Source organism: Sarcophilus harrisii, chromosome 1 (assembly GCF_902635505.1).
Source record: "Sarcophilus harrisii chromosome 1, mSarHar1.11, whole genome shotgun sequence".
Lineage (NCBI taxonomy): Eukaryota > Metazoa > Chordata > Mammalia > Dasyuromorphia > Dasyuridae > Sarcophilus > Sarcophilus harrisii.
Window position 1 is genome coordinate 526,220,318 of NC_045426.1, and position 20,000 is coordinate 526,240,317.

Sequence of the window (20,000 nt, forward strand, 5' to 3'; positions counted from 1 at the left end):
ATTTTCTTTAACTTATTTTTAATCAACTTATCAAGAATCTATTATGTACCTAATATCTTCTGTGTATAGAAAATGTGTGCCTAATATATGCAAGGCTAACAGGTTTTAGATTCTAAGGGATATGAAAGGAGTCTTTATACCCCAACCTTGGACAGTCTTATATAGGATTGGCACATGAACAACAGGAATGGAAAATGAAATATGATAAATTCAGAAATTCTCTCCATATGAATTAATCATGGAAGGCTTCATTGAAAAGGCTGTGATTATTTACACAGGGTCTTAATTGAATTAGTATGATATCAGTTGGGGGATACTGGCAACAGAGCATTGAAAGCATTAAGGAATAATAGAAAATGATCATTGAACCTTTCATTTTGTATAGGCTAGACTTTATAGGCTGTTTTCATTTTTTTTTTTTTTTTTGCATTTGAAAACTTTCTGAAGTAATAGTCTGTTTTTAAGGCTTTATTCTGTGAATTGAAACATCTAGTGCTAAAATTATAAAACAACTTAAAGATTCATTCACTTTTACTGCCAACTTGACTTGTTCTAACATGATTCTTTTCCTTTTGAACCCAACCCCTTTTCTTATATAGTCCTTTCTGAAAGGTCATTAAATCATAGCAGCATATGGATATTAAAAGAGCTCTAAACTCTTCCTATTGTTTTTTTTTTTTTTTTTTGGCATGTTAATGTATTAGGGTTGTCTTCTGTTTCTTGTTTTTACTTACACATTTATTTCATAAATATGCAATCAATTATAAACTTTTAAATTTAATGTTAAAAAAAGTTAAAAATGTGCATTTAAGATCTTTTTCAAAATTTTAAATATTATGTCTAGGAAAAGAAAAATAGTTTAAGTAAAATTGGGTTATATTCCTATATTTTAAATTCTGTTCTGAAGTTGAAGAATTCAAATTATGTTGTTGATAATAAAATTTTATATAATTAAAGTTTAAGTAGAATAATAAATTATTATAAAATGTACTATGTCAATTTCTAATTTATCTTAGCTGTTGTTTGTATTGGTTTTCCATAAAAGCAAAGCCATTGTGTTGTTGTTGTTTTTCGTTGTTTGTTTTGTTTTGTATTGTTCTACAAAATTGTTCTACAAATCTACAAGTTATAAGTAGAATTCCATGTTCTAGGGTTGGATAATTTGAATAATCCTGACCAAGTAGTTATAGGAATCTAAAATAGTATTATAATATTGTGTGAATATTTTTGTTCTTATGTTATTAGTATTGTTTTTATCCTCAATATTTAAATTGAAACATAATATTTTTTCTCACTAAAATAGAAATCAGAAAATTGAATAGCACATAAATCACGACATCTATTGGTAGGCTATTTGCTATTCAATAATTCAGAGTGTTTTTAGTTACATTTGGAGACATCTTTACTTTTTAAAGAATTAAATATGTTTTTATAAGGTGAAATGTACTTTTTTATTGCTTTTTATTTACAAGATATATATGCATGGGTAATTTTTCAGCATTGGCAATTGCAAAACCTTTTGTTCCAATTTTTCCCCACCTTCCTGTCACCATCTCCCTCAGATGGCAGTAGAACAATGCATGTTAAATATGTTAAAGTATATGTTAAATACAATATATGTATACATATCCATACAGTTATTTTGCTGCACAAGAAGAATCGGACTTTGAAATAATGTACACTTAACCTATGAAGGAAATCAAAAATGTAGTCAGGACAAAAATAGAGGGATTGGAAATGCTATGTAGTAGTTCGCACTCATTTCCCAGAGTTCTTTCGCTGGGCATAGCTTGTTCTATTCATTATTGAACAGATGGAACTGATTTGGCTCCTCTCATTGTTGGAGAAGGCCACGTCCATCAGAATTGATCATCATATATATTGTTGTGGAAGTATATAATGATCTCCTGGTTCTGCTCATTTCACTCAGCATCAGTTCATGTAAGTCTCTCTAGGCCTTTCTGAAATCATCCTGCTGGTCATTTCTTACAGAACAACAATATTCCATAACATTCATATACCAGAATTTATTCAGCCATTCTCCAATTGATGGGAATCCACTTTTGAGTCCAAAGTTTTTATGTATTTGTGTATTTGTATGTATTTATGTGTCTGGTATAAGTTTGCCGAGGAAAAACTTTGCTAGGTTTTTATCTGTGTTTGAAGGACATCTGACAATTTTCTTCTAGCTATTTAAGTCTTTGCTCGTCATTTAAATTAGGAAGTCCATAAGGGTACATAGCTTGTTTAATGCTTTTCTTTTATCCATGTCTTAGTTCAAAATATCAGCAATTCTTTTTGAGATTACTGATGTTTTCAATTATGTCTTGAGTATAATAGTTTAATTCAGAGCTTCTTAAATTTTTTTTTCTTTTTTTCTTTTTCACCTGAGAAATTTTCAATGTAACTTTGGCTTTCTAGGTATCTAAAAGACGTATACAAATCAAACATTTACTGATAATATCTCACCATTTCATAACTCCCAATTCAGTTATGATACCTCATATGGGATTGCGACCCAAAGTTTAAGAATCTTGAGTTTAATGAATCCATAATCTCACCATTATGTGATTTCTCTGGTGCAAATTGCAACCCATTTTTGCCTGTTCTTATAGATATCTTCCATAACACTTGGCCAATGCATCTATGTTATAAAGGCATAAAAGAAATAAAAGGCAATGAGACCTTTTTTGTAGAAATATTTATGAGTTATCTGGGAAGAAAAGACTAAAATACAAAGAAATCAGTTTATTGCTTTTGAATCTTCTACATCATGGTTTTGAGCAACTTGGCATTAATTACAAATGCATTTGAATATATATTTTTCAACATGGTTATATATTCTTTTTCTCCTTCTCCCTGCTCTATCCCTACCTTCCCCTACTTCTTATTCAACCCTTTCCCCTCTTTTTAAAAATGTACCTGTGATTTCAGTGATGTAGGGAACTGACATAAAAGACTTTCACTTCCTAATGTAAATCAGAACCTTCTGTGCAATAATGGAATAGAATCCTGAAATGTTATAGTAAATATAGCAATAATGTAACAGATTACTCTTAGAAACCTAGAATCTCAGTACCTGGGGCACTGGGAGTTTAAGTGACTTGTCCAGAGTGGCATTGCCAGTATATAGGATTTGAATTGAGTTCTTTCCGTTTTTGACACCTGTTATGTAATTGGTATGACACATTTTACATTTTTTATAATTAAAATTTAAACTGAACTTAAACCTTTTCACATTTAAAATTATAATAGAAAAAAACTGCAAATTTCTATTTTGAAAGGCTTGATTTTCTTTTGAAATTTATAATAAATTTATTATATAAAATTAACAAATCTTTGCTTCTGGTGATTCTTTATGACTTTCCTTTTATTGCTTTCTATTCTTTTTTTAAAAAGTGCATTAATAATAAATTTTTTTTTTAGAGTGGTGGCCACCTTATCCCTAACTCCCATGCCCATGTTACTGCTGCCATTATTTAGAAAAAAGAATAATAAAACTCTTGTAATGAATTTGAATAGGCATGTAAAACAAATTCCCACATTCACAATGTTCAAAATATTTATCTCACTCTGCATTTTAACTCTCACCTCTCTTCCTGAATGTAGGTAAGCATGTTTCATCTGTGGTCCTCTGAAAGTCATGATTTGTCTTTGTAGTGATCAGAAATATCTGTTCATTTGTCCTTTTAATCCTGAATTTATTCCTAATATGTCTCTATGTTTGTTATTTTATACTGTTTTCTACAGTTTTTCTTATGTTTTACTATGATATGAAGGATTCCTTGAATTCTGTCAAAGCTCTGATGCTATTATATTGCAAACTTTAATATATCATATCAACCTGGCAATCTTTAGATATAGGATTAGCAATTGGGGAAGCCACTGGCAAAGCAGATATGGGTGTGCAGGAGAAAGCCATGAGGAAAATAAAGGTCATTGAGTTCATATTATAAGATTCACTAAAAAGTCACATTGAGTCCAACATGACTGAAAATTACTAAATAAATATTCCCACAAACTCATTTCTTTTTTTAAAATATTATTTTTTATTATAGCTTTTTATTTACAAGTTATATTCATGGGTAATTTTACAGCATTGACAATTGCCAAACTTTTCGTTCCAATTTTTCCCCTCCTTCCCCCCATCCCCTCCTCTAGATGGCAGGTTGGCCAATACATGTTAAATATGTTAAAATATAAATTAAATAAAATATAAGTATACATGTTCTAATAGTTATTTTGCTGTAAAAAAAGAATTAGACTTTGAAATAGTGTACTATTAGCCTGTGAAGGAAATAAAAAATGCAGGCAGACAAAAATATAGGGATTAGGAATTCTATGTAATGGTTCATGGCCATCTCCCAGAGTTCTTTCCTTGGGTGTACCTGGTTCAATTCATTACTGTTCTATTGGAACTGATTTGGTTTATCTCATCACTGCAGATGGTTACATCCATCAGAATTGATCATCATATAGTATTGTTATTGAAGTATATAATGATCTCCTGGTCCTGCTCATTTCACTCAGCATCAGTTCATGTAAATCTCTCCAGGCCTTTCTGAAATCATCCTGATGGTCATTTCTTACAGAACAATAATATTCCATAATATTCATATACTACAGTTTATTCAGTCATTCTCCAACTGATGGGCATCCACTCAGTTTCCAGTTTCTGGCCACTACCAAGATTCCTGACACAAACATTCTTGCACATATAAATCCCTTTCCCTCCTTTCATATCTCTTTGGAATATAAGCCCAGTAGAAACACTGCTGGATCAAAGGGTATGGACAATTTGATAAGTTTTTGAGCATAGTTCAAGATTGCTCTCCGGAATGGCTGGATGTATTCACAATTCCACCAACAATGTATTACTGTCCCTGCAGAAATTCATTTCTCATGTATTTTATTTGATAAAATCAGTCAGATAAAATAGATGGGGATTTAACTTTGGATTTAGTGTATTTGGATATTTATTAAGCACCTATTATGTGCCATGTTATGTATTAAGCACTTGGAATAGAAAAGAGAAGCAAACAACAGTCTTTATATAAAGAAATTTAGCAAACACATATAAACAAACTAAATAGGAAATAATTTTAACAGGCAGAAGGCATTAGAATTAAAAACCAGTTGCGAAAGGCCTCCTATAGAAGATGGAATTTTAGTTGGACGCAAAGGCACCAGGGAAGCTAGGATGCAGAAATAAGGGAGAACTTTCTAGGTATATGGGGCTGCCAGAGGAAATGCTCTAGAGATGAAGTAGAAGAACAATCACTGGAGATTATGGTATAAGAAAAGGTTGGACAGGTAGCAGTGGAAATAGCCTTGGAATGCCAAAGGATTTGATGTTTGATCCTGTTAGGAAAGCCCTGGACTTTGTTGAGTTGGAGAGTTATGTGATCAGACCTATAGTTGGTAACTGAATGGAGGATTGATTGAAGTGGAGAGTTGCTTGAAATTAGCAAATTCACCATTAGGCTATTGCAATTGTCCAAGTTTGAGATTGTTAAGGACCTCTAATATTTGGGCTGTCTGGGCAGAGAGAAAGGAGTATATTCTAAGTGAATTGATAGGCATCAGCAACAAATGGAATGGGAAGATTAAAGATAAATATTGAACTTGAGGAATTGGAGAATGGCTTAATTAAGCAATGCTCCATCTTCCTACCAGTCCAGGAAATATCATGTTAGCTTGTGGACAGTTAGGGTTTCAATAGTAATGAAATTTTGTCTTCAATCAAAAAAAGATCATAGGACCAAAATGTTATATAAATTATCACAAGGAATTAATATTTTACTATGGTAGATGTTAACAATTTGTTTTTACTCACTTTTCTCAAGTTAATATTATTACATGAATGCTGGAGAGCCCACTAGAAATAAAACCAAAGCCACATTTTACATTCAGTTTCTCTGAGGTTCTTTCAGTGTTTACCAATGAGCTTGCCACAATTTTGTTCCTGGATAGTGTACTGATGAAAGAATGTGGAAAACACTATTACATTCTGTTAGTTGAATTCTTCTCTCTTTTTCTACTCCATTTTCTTCAGTTTAACAAAACATTGTAAAGAACTTTTGCAGTGTGATAGCCATTTTATAATTCACCGTACATCTTTGAAAGCAACTGCAGGAGAAAATGCTTAATATCACATAGTGATTCAAATACTGAGTTGTCTAATGCTCCTAGAGCCTCTGCCACTCACCTTAATCGGAAATTGATTGTTTAGGGACCAAAGAAGACTGGGAGAGATGGAGTAGGGAATATACCAAAATCCTTACTTGTAGTGTCCAGGAATGTGTTGGATGAGAATAATGAGTGATTTGTGGCTCTTCTATTCTTTTCCTTTTACCATATTAATAATAAAGTGAACTATATTTAAATAATCTGTTACTTATATTTCTTGACTCACTTTGAGTCAAGTGAAAGTTGAGCTGATGATAGTTGAGTTATTACAGATGCTTTTTTTTTGTTATATAATATAATATGAAAATTAGGATAAATTTACTTTGCTTGAGGTTTTGGTAGATGAATGGTTTAGATTACACATGGTATCTGTGATTTATTTCTGCTTTAGTTTTCAATATTAAGTCATTCCTTTTTTGCTATTGAGATAAATTTTAGATATTTTGAAAGTAATAGACCTGTTTAAAAAGAAATTTTATTACTTTATTACTAATGTTATATAATTAATACAGTTTAGAAAGATAAAAAGTTTACTTCATTTGCAGTCTAAAATAAAATCTTTCCAGTGTACCCTTGTATAACAGGTCTTTTCTTTAGAATCCAGACATTTCCTTTTAGGAATTTCTCTTTGTAGTCTTTGATTGGATCAACAAGACAAGATTAAATTACAAATTCCTGCTACTATCTATGTTAAAATAATGTTGAAACACATCTAGCTTCTAAAAAAGGTGAATAAAAGTCAAGTTGATAAATTAGCGCGTTCTATTCTTTTTTTTTTTTTTTTAAATTTAATAGCCTTTTATTTACAGGTTATATGCATGGATAACTTTACAGCGTTAACAATTGCCAAACCTCTTGTTCCAATTTTTCACCTCTTACTCCCCACCCCCTCCCCCAAATGGCAGGATGACCAGTAGATGTTAAATATATTAAAATATAAATTAGATACACAATAAGTATACATGACCGAACCGTTATTTTGCTGAACAAAAAGAATAAGACAATGAAATATTGTACAATTAGCTTGTGAAGGAAATCAAAAATTCAGGTGGGCATAAATATAGGGATTGGGAATTCAATGTAATGGTTTTTAGTTATCACCCAGAGTTCTTTCTGTGGGCGTAGCTGGTTCAGTTCATTACTGCTCCATTGGAAATGATTTGGTTGATCTCATTTCTGAGGATGGCCAGGTCCATCAGAACTGGTCATCATATAGTATTGTTGTTGAAGTATATAATGATGTCCTGGTCCTGCTCATTTCACTCAGCATCAGTTCGTGTAAGTCTCACTAAATCATCACTAGGCATCTATTCTTATGAAATAGTTGTTAATGTTGGTAACTGATTTGTGTTTTGTTGTGTGGTAACCTAATTCAACAAATTATTTGTCAGATGGAGACAAAGATTGACCTCATTGAAGAAAACATGAATTAGTATTCCTTCATTTATTTGTATTTGTAGGTTGAAAAATGAAATTTTATAAATGTAGTGTAAAATTTTGAAGGAATAGAATAAAGCTGATAGTTTTTGAATATTATAAAAATTCTTATTTTCTCCCATTTCCTTGTATATTAATTCAGCAAAATGTTTACTAAATAAAGAAAAATAGAATAAAGGTGATAATTGTAGAATTAAATATTTGAAATGACTTATAAGTTTTATTTTACTTTTGACTAATGTTGATAAAGGTAGCTTAGAAGCTTTTTTTAATTAAGACTTTAAGAACATTTCTCCACGTTAACAATTACCACACTAATTCTATTCATAATCTTATCAGATCCCACCAGATTTTACTTGGCTATATCAATAACCTGTCCAAACTTTGCACATTCAGCTTTTTAGCTAGTGAAGGTTTTATGTCAAAAATAATAGTATCGTTAGTATATAATGTACTTTATACTGATAAAATAAATTTAGTTTGACACAAAGAACCTGTTAAAATATGGAATTTCTTATAGTTGGTTAAAGTTTTAACTGAGCATTTTTAATACAATTTTGGTAATAAATAATAATTCTCTTGACATTTGAATATCATTAGTAATGATAATGTGATCAGTTATTTGGATTTTAAAGATTTTATATTCATTCATTTCTTACATATAAAAAAAGTATTTTAATGCTTTTTAAAAATAAGTTAATTTAAAAAAAAATTTGAATTTAGACATTTCACCTTGAAGGCTGCTCTGAGGGAAGATACTCTATAATGTGAAAAGGCTTAAACTGTATTGATGTATTAAAAGATATATTAACTTTTTTTTAAAATTTGCATTCCTTCTATGCTTTTGTAGCTCATCTGTGGCTTAATGTTACCATACTTTAAAGTTGCTGTATTGTCCATTAGTGCAAACATGTCCAGATGAATTCAGTATTTAATGTTAAAAATCTTATAACATGCCAGTTTGATTTGTAGCCCTTCATATCATAGAATGCTAATTAAAATCATATTTTTGCATATGTCATGCCTTTCATGTACATATGCAAATAGATTCTATTGCCTTTCAGCTATTAGTAATTAACTTTATGAAGGACAGCTGTAATACATAATTAACAAAAATGTTTGCAAGCCCTTTTCACACTGAAAGTTACAGCAGTAAAAATTTTTGCTTATCCAGAGACCTGTTTTAGTCTGAAGCTCCCAAATGATATCTAAATTGTTTGGAGAAATCACATGACATAATTAAATTGATGTTACAGTATTATCAGTAGAAGAATGATACTCAATAAACTAGCTCATGATTCCTATCTATTTTATATATATATGTCATCAAAATTGAATTAAATAAACTGATTTGTGCTTAAAAGAAGATCATGTCAAGAATAGTGTTTTGTTATAGTTATTACAACTTATTTTTACAATTGTTGCCGCTTAAGTGGTAAAGCCTTAAAGAATTCTTTCCATTTCATACCATTGCAAATAATTTTTAAGTTTTTAGTGAATAATTACAAAAACTATTTATTCTTTTTATGGTCCTGTACATATTTAATAAAGTTGATATTTGATGTGGCTTACTTAGTGATAGAGGGATAAAATTGACATAGTCTATTTATTTTCTTGCATTGTAACCTGATAAAATCATCCAACCTTTCCCATTCTCAGTTTCCTCATGTAAAATGAAGAATTGGATTTGTCGGCCTGTGCACTTGTTTTCAATCTAAGCTCTTAAGAACCTATATTTTGTGCATGTGTGTATGTACATAAACATATGCATATTATGTGTGTGCATATATGTATATATACATACACATAAATTTATTTGTAATAGAAGTGTTAAAAATGGATGGGTCATGAATTCAAACAATTGAATTTCTTTTAGGTAGTTTATGATAATACTTGAATAATTACATGAAAGTTGTCTTGTATATGAAAGAATATTATATAAGTGTTTTCAAATATATCTATATGCCTACATTCTATTTTATAGAATTATGAAGAATTACACTTTCAAGGGAGTGATTTTATTTTTGAAATTTTAGTTATGTGTGTAATTCTTATTTTTCAAAAGCTAATTTTGTACCTGTTTTCTCTAATTATTATATATATATTTCTGTTTCCAGTGTTGCCTTTGTGATGAAGAAGCATTTAAATACTCATCTACTAGGCAAACATGGAGTTGGTACACCAAAAGAAAGGTAAGTATTTCTTAAAGCAATTTTAAAATTAAATTGGCAAAAGAAATTTGCCAAGTAATTTTTCCAGACTTCTTTTTTTTCCACTCTAGAATGAGTAGATTGATCTAGAATAGGGGTCAGGAAACTCTGGCTAAATGGCCATATTTAGACCTCTTATTGTTTTTGTCAGACCTTCAAAGAATGCTTTTTGCATTTTAAATACATTTATTTTTCCTGTGACCTGTATTTTGCTGTCCCATGATCTAGATTATCTTTATGAGTGCTTTAAGCACCAAAAGTCTTATTATCTTCAGATATTGATGAAGACATCTAAAGGGCAACCTTCTAAAGAATTTTGCTTCTGTTCCTTGTTATTGCTAAGACAAAGGATTTGATATGCTTCAATTATGTTCCATTAGATGATTACTGAGGTTCTTTAGAAATTTTAAGATTAAAGGTTTCTAATTTTAATATTCTTCTTTGGCTTTACTTTCATCTGACCATTGAGTAAGTTATTTTTACTAAACAAGTATGCCAATTACTGAAATATTGTAAACCAGGCAAAACACTCTATCTAGTGACATATTGTCAATATAGTGATTTTTAATTCTTCTAGCATTGAAATACTCTTAGAGTGATTGTTTGAGCTGACACCATCCTATTTCCTGAAATAAGTTTAATTTTGTGGAATATGACATTTATTTTTTTTGAGAATTTGGGACACTTAATATAAAAAGCAAAGCATGATTGTGGAATGATGTTGTGATATGGGAGCCACCTGCCAGTGGCTGCTGGAGGTTTAACTCAGACCTCTAGAATGGATCTCTTCATATAAGAGGATGATGATGATACAACAGGACTTAGAGGCTGTTGCTGTTGTCTGACTTCCTCCACTCAGAGGCAGTTGCATTGTCTGACCTCTCTCCTCTTCCCTCTGCCTCCAATTTATTTTATTCTCAGTCCACAAGCAACACCTGTTCTTTGCAACTCCTTCTTATATGTCATAATCCACAGTTGTGGAGGCTCTCAGAGAATTGACCTGCCCCTTCATTTAGGCATGGTCCTTAACAGAATGGGTGTGTGTGTGGGGGTGTGTGTGTGTGTGTGTGTGTGTGTGTGTATGTATAAAATGGTCATTCAGGAACAAAATACAAATATCAAAAAATGTATTTTTGTATAACTTTATGTATATTTACTATTTATATTTCCATATATCTTACGTATCACCTTCAAAATAATACTATAATTCCTATTTCATGAAAAATAACACTACAGTTATGTCATCGATTGTCAGGTTTTTATTTTAAATGTTATTTCTCTCTCTTCTATTATATCATCATTTATTTCATTACTCAATTTTACATTAAGTAAATATAATTTAAATAAATTAGGTAATTAGGTAAATGGAAACAGCCTAAGGTTAACATAGCTGCTTATGTTGTTTTCAGTTTTAGGAGACATTTGATTCTTCTTACTATTGAGTTAGTCAGAAGCATAAGAAGTATATCACCTTTACAAAAAAAAAAAAATATGATGAGTTTCTCCATATACTCCAGTATGATGGTTTTAATTGCATACATTATTGCCTGAAATTTTGGATATTTTAACTGGGTAAAACTTACATATTTGCTATGTTTCACTTATTTATAAATATTCAGTTATCTCAACAATTGGTAAATACTTTTTAGCAGTATTCTTTTGTTTAAAAAACTTTTTAAAAAAACTTTATTTTTTATTCAACGTATACTTTCTTCTATATAAATTTAAAATGGTACTTATCAAATAGACTTTTGTGTCATTGAGTTATTGCATCATAATATACTTTCTTTAGGCTTTTTTTTCTTTTTCTTTTTTCTTTTTTTTTTTACTATTTTAAGTTAAATTGGAAATTTACAGTGAGAAACATTTCTATGTACTAAACCAACAACAAATGAAATGTTTGAATTTTGAAATTTGATTCACATTTTAATAAAACTTTATAATGTCAGTCATAATAATAATGATACAAGTACCTTAATTTTTTGTTTCTTACCATGTTACCTCATACAAGAAGTTTTTAGAGATCCTCTTAGTGCTAAAGCCTTTCCTTTGAGATTATCTCCAATTCATTCTATATCTACGGTGTTTTTATGTAATTTTATTGTGTATTGTTTCAGGAGTTAGTTTCTGAACTTCTTAAGATCAAGCTCTGTTTTGGGAATTTCTTTTTATTCCCAAATCTTAGCTCAGTGTCTGGCAATAGTAGGTATTTAATAACTATTTGTTTAACTTAACCTTATTATTCCTACATTCAAGCAAGATTTTGTTTTCTTTTGTTACCCTTCCTTAATACCTTCTATATATATCTATATTTCTCTTGTTCTTTTTTTCTTCCTCCTATTCTTCCTCCATTTGTTAATACTCAAATATAGGAGTCTACTGTGGTAAATTCCCTTTACTCTGAGGTTTAGCAGCTTAACATCAGGGTATTCCTAGTTCTTGCTGCTATAGCATTAATTAATTGTTTCAACATATGAATCCTTCAATTTTTATCTTGCCATATCTGGTTCTGATCTGCTCCAGACGTGACCTAATCTAAAGATATTTTGAGTGTATTTTCTGCCTTTTGAGATGCTTTATAATGCCTCTGAATACTTTCTGTTCATAATACCTTGTATCTAGCACTTCCTCCTAATATAGTAATATTGAGTAGTATCAGCAGGTCTGCAATAGCAATATAATCTCCCAGGAGAAGTCCCTAGTTGATGATGGCTAAGATTTGAGTAGTGTAATCTAACACAATAAATGCCAAAATGCTTTTCTCTTCCTTTCCACTTTCCCTCACTCCCTTTCCTTTGAGGGGGAGTTGATGTCTTTTAATGGTTTTAAAATGCAAGGAAACTCTTTACCAGCATGTTGAGCCATCTTCGGCACAACTGTTGTCTAAATTAAATTACATGGTTTTTCTTACTTATTTAAAACATTAATGTCTTGAATGTAATACTGCAAAGTTGTTATATTTTTAATTTCTCTAGGACAATATAATCAGTTTACTTTTTATGTTTTGAATTTGATTCTGCTCTCTGATACATTGCATATTATAGCAAATACTAATAGAAGTTAGTTAAATAGGCTGTGACAATTAGATTAATAATGAATTTTGTTTGCAACTATTTAGGCTTTGTGGTTTGACTGATATATGCAAAGCTGATAATTTATTAAAAGTAAATTCATGTAATCATGCTACAGAGTTTGATAGACCAAAAAAAAAAAAAAAAAAAAAAAAGTTGTCAGCATGACTCTCACCAGAAACAGAAAAATAAAATAAATTCAAAACGATATACCAAATGAAATTAAAGCACAAATCATACACAGTTTTAAATTAGGGATCTCTCTCCCTCCCCAACTTTCCCTTTCAGTTATTCCAATTTATATAAATACTTTAAGATTAACAGTCATTTACCAGAATTGTACTTTGTAATATATAGTCCAAATTGTTAACCTCTCTGAATATCAATTTTCTTATTTGTAACAAGAGAAGACGTGGGCTAGCAAGGGCACAATGTGAGTTCTGAAGTGTAGGGACCAGAACTAGAACTCAGATCTTTGACTTCAGTCCATTGCATGAAATCACAGTTTATTTTCTCTGAAATTTTTATTTCCTACAAACTTCTCAATATTTTAAAACTATACTATAGTACAAATACTGTGTTTACATATACATATGTACTTATAGAAGCATTTCTAAATACATATACACATTATAGCAAATTCTAATAAAATTATGACCCTATTCTGAACTGTTTTCTACTCTATTCACATTTCTCTTTGATATCCTTAATATAAAGTTTCTCTTTTGTGAATCCTAATCCAAAATTTAACCTAACATTTAGCATTGCATTATCTACAAAGTATTATTATAATTAAAGATAGGCATAGGTTACAAAACAAGGTTGTGGAACTTATATAATAGTTACTTATTAGAAATGAGCTTGAAATGACTCAGAAAGGTAGGTGTCAGAAAGAATTTGAGTTTTTGTTTTTGTTTTTTAGAGTGGGAACAGTGATGACATAATTTTCTTGTCAAATCAGTACTTTTTCATATTCCGCGTGATCCTGCTCTTAACCTTAAAATTTTCCAATTTAGATATCTTGTAGAGGTGAAGAAATAATAATTTCACTTGTATAGTCAATTCTATTGGTTATCTAAATAAAAAATATAGGATTTTCTCATCAGGAATTCTTTGGATCTATTTCTACATGTAATATATCTCTTGATGATTTATTGTCTATATACATTAATCTCAAAGTTGACATACAGTAGTCCACACTAAGTTCAAGGCCAACATATGGTCATTATTTTGGCGTTAATAGTCTTCCTTGTAACTTTATTTTCTACCCTAATGGAAACTTGGGATGTTCAATTTTACATGTAGACATGATTTAATTATGAAAGGAAAGTATTGGCAATTTTGATAGTTTAGTTTTAATTTGTGTTGTCATAATATGTGATCTTCAGCAATCTTCTCCCAAACCCCATAGAGTCTTTTTGTATTTATGGCATAAAACTGTATGAAATTAAATTTTTTATATTTAAAATGTCTATATCTGAGTTAAATTTTCTCTACACACACCATAAGCAAAGAGAGCATAGTACACCCGAAGTATAAATCTCCACATATTTTGAAAATCTGTACCCCATTTGAAATTATTTTGTCTTTCAGACACAATATGAAATTTGATGGATATCATATAATTTACCTCCTTTCCCAATATTCCTTCTTCCACTGATCCCCCTACCATAGCTTCTTGACTCTCTTTTACTCTTACTCTCAGTCTTAGACTCAATATACTGACATATATAGTCTCTTCAGGATATTGTCAATGAAGAATTGTATATTTGAAGTTGAGTCAAAGGTGTCATGAAATAGTTGTTTCCCTCGAAAAAGGTTATGATCTGATCTTGTAGGGATAGTGAAGGATTTTCTATTAATTCCCTTTTGTTCTCATTAAGGAGTCAAGAAATAAGAGGAAGGTTCCTGGCATGTTTTGTTGACCCTCTTTTGGAGCAATATACCTCTGGATAAATAAGATGAACTCTGTGGTTAGAAGTACTTTAGTTGTTTTTCTGAGGCAGCTACTTGGCTCAGTGGTTCAAGTATTGGGCCTGGAGTCAGGAAAACTCAAGTTCAAATCTACCTTGCTAGTTGTGTGAAATCTTAACAAGTCACTTAATCTCTGATGTTTTAATCCATTGGAGAAGGAAATGGCAAACCACACCATTGTCCTTGTGAAGACTATTGTGTTTGCTATGGTTCATGGAGTCATGGAGAGTTGTACATGACAGAATGACTGAACAACGACAGCAACACTTTGTTTTAGTAAAGATCTGTTGCATGATTTATTAGTTATGATTAAATTTGATTAGTTAACAGTAGCTTCACATTTTCTGAATTAACCAAAATAGCTTACTAGATAGAATATTGCTAATATCCTAGTTTCAGGAGAAACTGTCTCCTCACTGAATTTATGTATCATCAAAGTTCATTTTGAAATGTTCTTGAGGAAAAAAATATTCCTAGTATAAAATATAAAAAATCCTAGATGAGAGCCCTGTTGTGCTACACTTTACATTATAGTATATCTACTCTGTTATGTCTTTTTGGAATACTTTGAAGAAACCCAAAAGAATTTTGTGAATCTTGAATCTCCATTTTAATTATTGTAGCTTCTATTAGTCATTTTTTTCTCCTGGAACTTCTAGCATTCTTCACCATTTTTGAATCTGCTTATTCTTTTTGTAATTCTAAATACCCAAGTATAAATGGGAGTATATCTATTTTTTAGCATATATCCTTGTGCTGTGACTATCTCCAAAGTGTGAAGTAAAACTAATGAATTCTATGATATAGCAAATTTGGGTACTCCCACAAAATATTCCTTAATAAATAGATCTCCTAGGGCTATTATATTACTATTATTCAGTTTGTTTACTAATAATAAATTGATAGCAATCACACTGGCAGATTATAAAAACTGAGAATGAGACAGAATTAATACCATTTGATCCATCAAGCTGGAATGAGTATTTTTATACTGGTAGATTGAAAAAGAAATGGTATACATTGTCATAACATACATTTTCCTTAGAAAAGTGTTATGGAGGTTCTGATTGTGCCTTGTATTTTGAGATGAATGAGAACTGAAAGGCAAGATATAAGCAAGGTGTTATCCATGAGAATTACTTTTCCCTGCATTGAAATTGTCCCCTCTCTACATCCAGACTTTTTAAGCTTGATAGACCCATGGTCACATTAAAAACAAACTTTAGGAGCAGTTCTTAACTTAATCAGTCTCAGCTTAATCAGAGACATGATATTATCTATTAAAGATTGATTCACATTGTCTGCCATATCAGAGAAGAGAGAACTCCCTGTGAATAGAACTTTTTCTTAGAAAGTCGGGAAGAAAGGGTCACTTCTGAGGCAAGAATGGTCTGATCTAGGAAGAAAATGGTCTTGGAAAAAAATGTTTTTTTTTTTTTTTTTTTTTTTTTTTGGAGTTCTTGATAGAGAATCCATCAAGAATAAAAATATTACAGTGTAGTAATAAGCCTAATTTAGATTTTATATACACTATATTTGTTGGGGACCTACTTATACACTATATTTGTTGGGACCTACTTCTGCTTGCTGCTTTCTTAAGCAGTGCTTAACAGTATGCAGGAGTAGAGGACTTTGGGAGGGAATGGTTCTGAGGATAGAAATGCAACACTAATTCTTTGTGATGCCCAAGTGTTCTTTAGAATCATAGTGAAGGTTAGTGCTTTATATTATTGTACTATAGTTGTAGAAGCAAATGAGATGAAATGCGTTGAAAACTGTAAGATACTAAGTATTGTATCTTTTTAAGTATTATTTTTATTCATTCATCATCTAGAAGCTATTCATAATGGTTAATGTTTTTAAAAGATGCCATTTACATGTGTTGAAATGTCTAATTTTTAAGAAATGTTTCCACAGAAGTCAAGATATGAGAGAAAAAACCTATTGTGGGGAGTTTTAAAATCTTTCAACTTAGCATACTTGTTAGCAAGGAGAACAGTATTGCTTACGTTCATTAAGCCTTTTATAGTTTTTATAGAATTTTTACATGCATTTGATATTCAGGCATTTTCTTTAGATAAGCATGCATCTTAAGATGTACAGAGGCTTAGAGAGTTTGGGACTCATGAAGACGATGTATCTTGATAATGGTGTAATCAGGAATGCTTTTCTTGTGACTTATAGTTTTGTGGCTTACAATTCACCACTGCCTTTCTAGATAATAATTCAATAAAACTGGAAAGTTTTTATGATAATATTTTGTTTGGGGATTTTTTTGTAAAAAGTAATTTAGTAGTTTAAGTGTCATTAAATTTATAAACCATTTCCATGCCATTTGGCTGAGGAGTCAAAAAAAACTGGGCACTAAAATCTCTGTCCTCAAGGAGATTGTTTTCTGTTGGTGCAAAGTGGAAGAAAACACTGACTGGAAGAAATATTGATTAATAGACCTAGGGAGTCAGAAGATTTCCTGAAGAAAATATAGGCTTACAGACTTTGAAATTGAGTTTGAAAAGTGGAGTTTAAGAGAAAGTGAATGAAAAATTTAGGTTTTAGACAATGCAAACTGGCCTGGTGTGTGAGATGGAAGGATAATGAAGTAGGTCAATTTGAGTGGACAATAAATTATGTGAAGGAAAATAATACCAATGTAAACATAGGTTAAAATTTAAAAAGTTTTATATATAACAAGTAGATTTTTATACTGAGGAGTTTTTATCTTTTTTTTTTTTTTTTTTTTTTTTTTTAGAATCAGTGTAGACCTCCTAAAGATTCTTGAAAAAAGGAGTAACATGGTCTTTATACTTTAAGATGATTATTTTTGTGTGGAAGATGAATTATACAAGTACAGCCTATCATCACAGAGACCAATTTGAAAAATCTTTCAGTTTTGCAAGCATGAGGTGTTGAGGACCTGAATTAGGATATGAGCAGAAAGAAAAACTTGCTATGAGAAAGGTGGAAAGAGAATTGACCTGCCTGGACAAGTCTCTGAATAATCATTAGCAACACAATACAACTTTTTAAGTTTTTGAAAGGGTTATAGATATGCTGTCTCGTCTGAGAGTGGAAGAATGAGAGACAATGAAGAGCCAAAATATATACTGAAATGGACTGGAAATGTAATGATGTCCTCAAAAGAATTCAGAAACTTTTGAAGAGTAATAGATTTAGAAAGGTAGATTTCTGCTTTAGACATGATTCACTTGAGATACTTAAGGAATACATAATTAAATTGCTTATTGAAACAGTTGCTGTGATAGAAGATTCTATTTGAGAGTACAGATTAGGTCTGTACATATAGATTGGGTATTATCTGCATAGAAATTATGATAGAACTAATGGAGGCTGATGAGACCTTTTAGAGTGGGTATAGAGAGAAAAGCACCCAGGGAGAGGGTGTTGGGGGGAATAACAGAAGGCATGACATGTTTCCAGTAAACTCCATAAGAAAGATTCAAGTTAAAGTAGGTATAGACCTATATCGCACATGTGATATCAAAATAAGGTCCAAATACATACATGATTTAGACATAAAAGTTAATATGAGCAGATTGAGAGTATAAAATGGTTTATCATATTTGTGGAAAAGAGAAGAAATTATGAGCAAGTAAGAGAAAGGTAATATTACAAAATGTAAAATGGATGATTTTGAGTATATTATATGAAAACATTTTTGCTCAAACAAAATTAAGGAAACCAACTTTAGAAAGAAAGCAGAAAGCTGGAAAAATTCTTTTACAGCAAGTTTCTTTGATAAAGGCCTTATTATTCAAGTACATAGAGAATGGAGTAAAATTTATAAAAATACCAGTCATTCCCCAATTGATAAATGTTCAAATGATATATTTTTGATGATAAAATCAAACTTAGCCATTGTCATATGAAATTATTGATTGGAGAAATGGCAAAGTGAAACAAAAAAGTAAAAAATACCCCTTCATTAACTATCTGATTGGCTAATATGACAGAAAAAGAAAATAATAAATGTTGGAGGGCATGTAGGAAAATTTGGGCCCTAATGTGCCATTTCTAGAGAGCAATTTGGAACTATGTCCAAAGGACTATAAATCTGTGCATCCCCTTTTACCCATCATTACTACTTCTAGATAATTAGAGATTAAAAAAATTAAAACAAAGCAGAAAAGGACCTATATGTATAAAAATATTTATAGCAACTCTTTTTGTAGTGCAAGAAATCAGTAATTGAGGGAATGCTTTTAAAAATACTTTTAATTTAATTCAACATATTTTGGTATATGATTGTGATGGGATTCTATTGTCCTATTAAAAAAAAAAAAGTTGAACAGAATGCTTTCAGAAAAACATGGAACTGATACAAAGTGAAGTGAGCATGAAGTGAGCAGAAGCAGGAGAACTTTGTAGACAGTAATAGCAATATTGTAGTGGATAATCAATTGTGAATAACTTAGCTTCTTCCAGTAAAACAAAAATCCAAGACAGTTCTGAAAGATTTCAGGTGAAAATGCTATCTGCTTTCAGAGAAAGAACTGATGGAATCTGAATGCAGATTTAAGCATATTTATATTTATTTATATTTTTATTTTTTCATTTTTGATTTCTTTTTTAAAATGGCTATATGGAAGTTCTGAAAGATTTGACGTGAAAATGCTATCTGCTTTCAGAGAAAGGACTGATGGAATCTGAATGCAGATTGAAGCATATTTATATTTATATTTATTTATACTTTTATTTTTTGGCTTTTGATTTCTTTTTTTAAATGGCCATATGGAAATATATTTTGCATGATTACATGTTATTCTTAAATTGTTTATTGTCTCAGGGTGGGGAAAATTAGATGGGAAAGAAAGGAATTTGGAACTTAAAATTAAAAAAGAAAGAATACTAAAAGTATTTTGACATGTTAATTGGAAAAAAAAAGTTTGACTGTGAAAAGAATATTCTTTAAACAACTTATTATTCAAAAAAGTGAGAACTTGCTGCATTGTGTCTATCAGATACTCTGCTAGACTCTTGCCTTTTAGGAACTTACATTTTAATAGATTAAATATACACACATATTGATGATAGAATCTAACAGACATTTTTCCAAGAATGAAATGAAGTAGGGTGAGAGTCTAGTGATTAAAACCTGAAT

The 20,000-nt window shown here is 30.6% G+C and overlaps 1 protein-coding gene across 2 annotated transcripts in view; it reads left to right on the plus strand.

The window, feature by feature from the left end:
• ZNF407 (zinc finger protein 407) overlaps positions 1-20,000 on the plus strand; it is a 620,467-nt gene that overhangs the window by 230,307 nt on the left and 370,160 nt on the right. For both annotated transcript variants that reach the window (XM_031946711.1, XM_031946712.1), the window contains exon 4: positions 9,744-9,818. In XM_031946711.1, the coding sequence (XP_031802571.1) occupies positions 9,744-9,818 (75 nt within the window). The remainder of the gene's footprint in view (positions 1-9,743; positions 9,819-20,000) is intronic.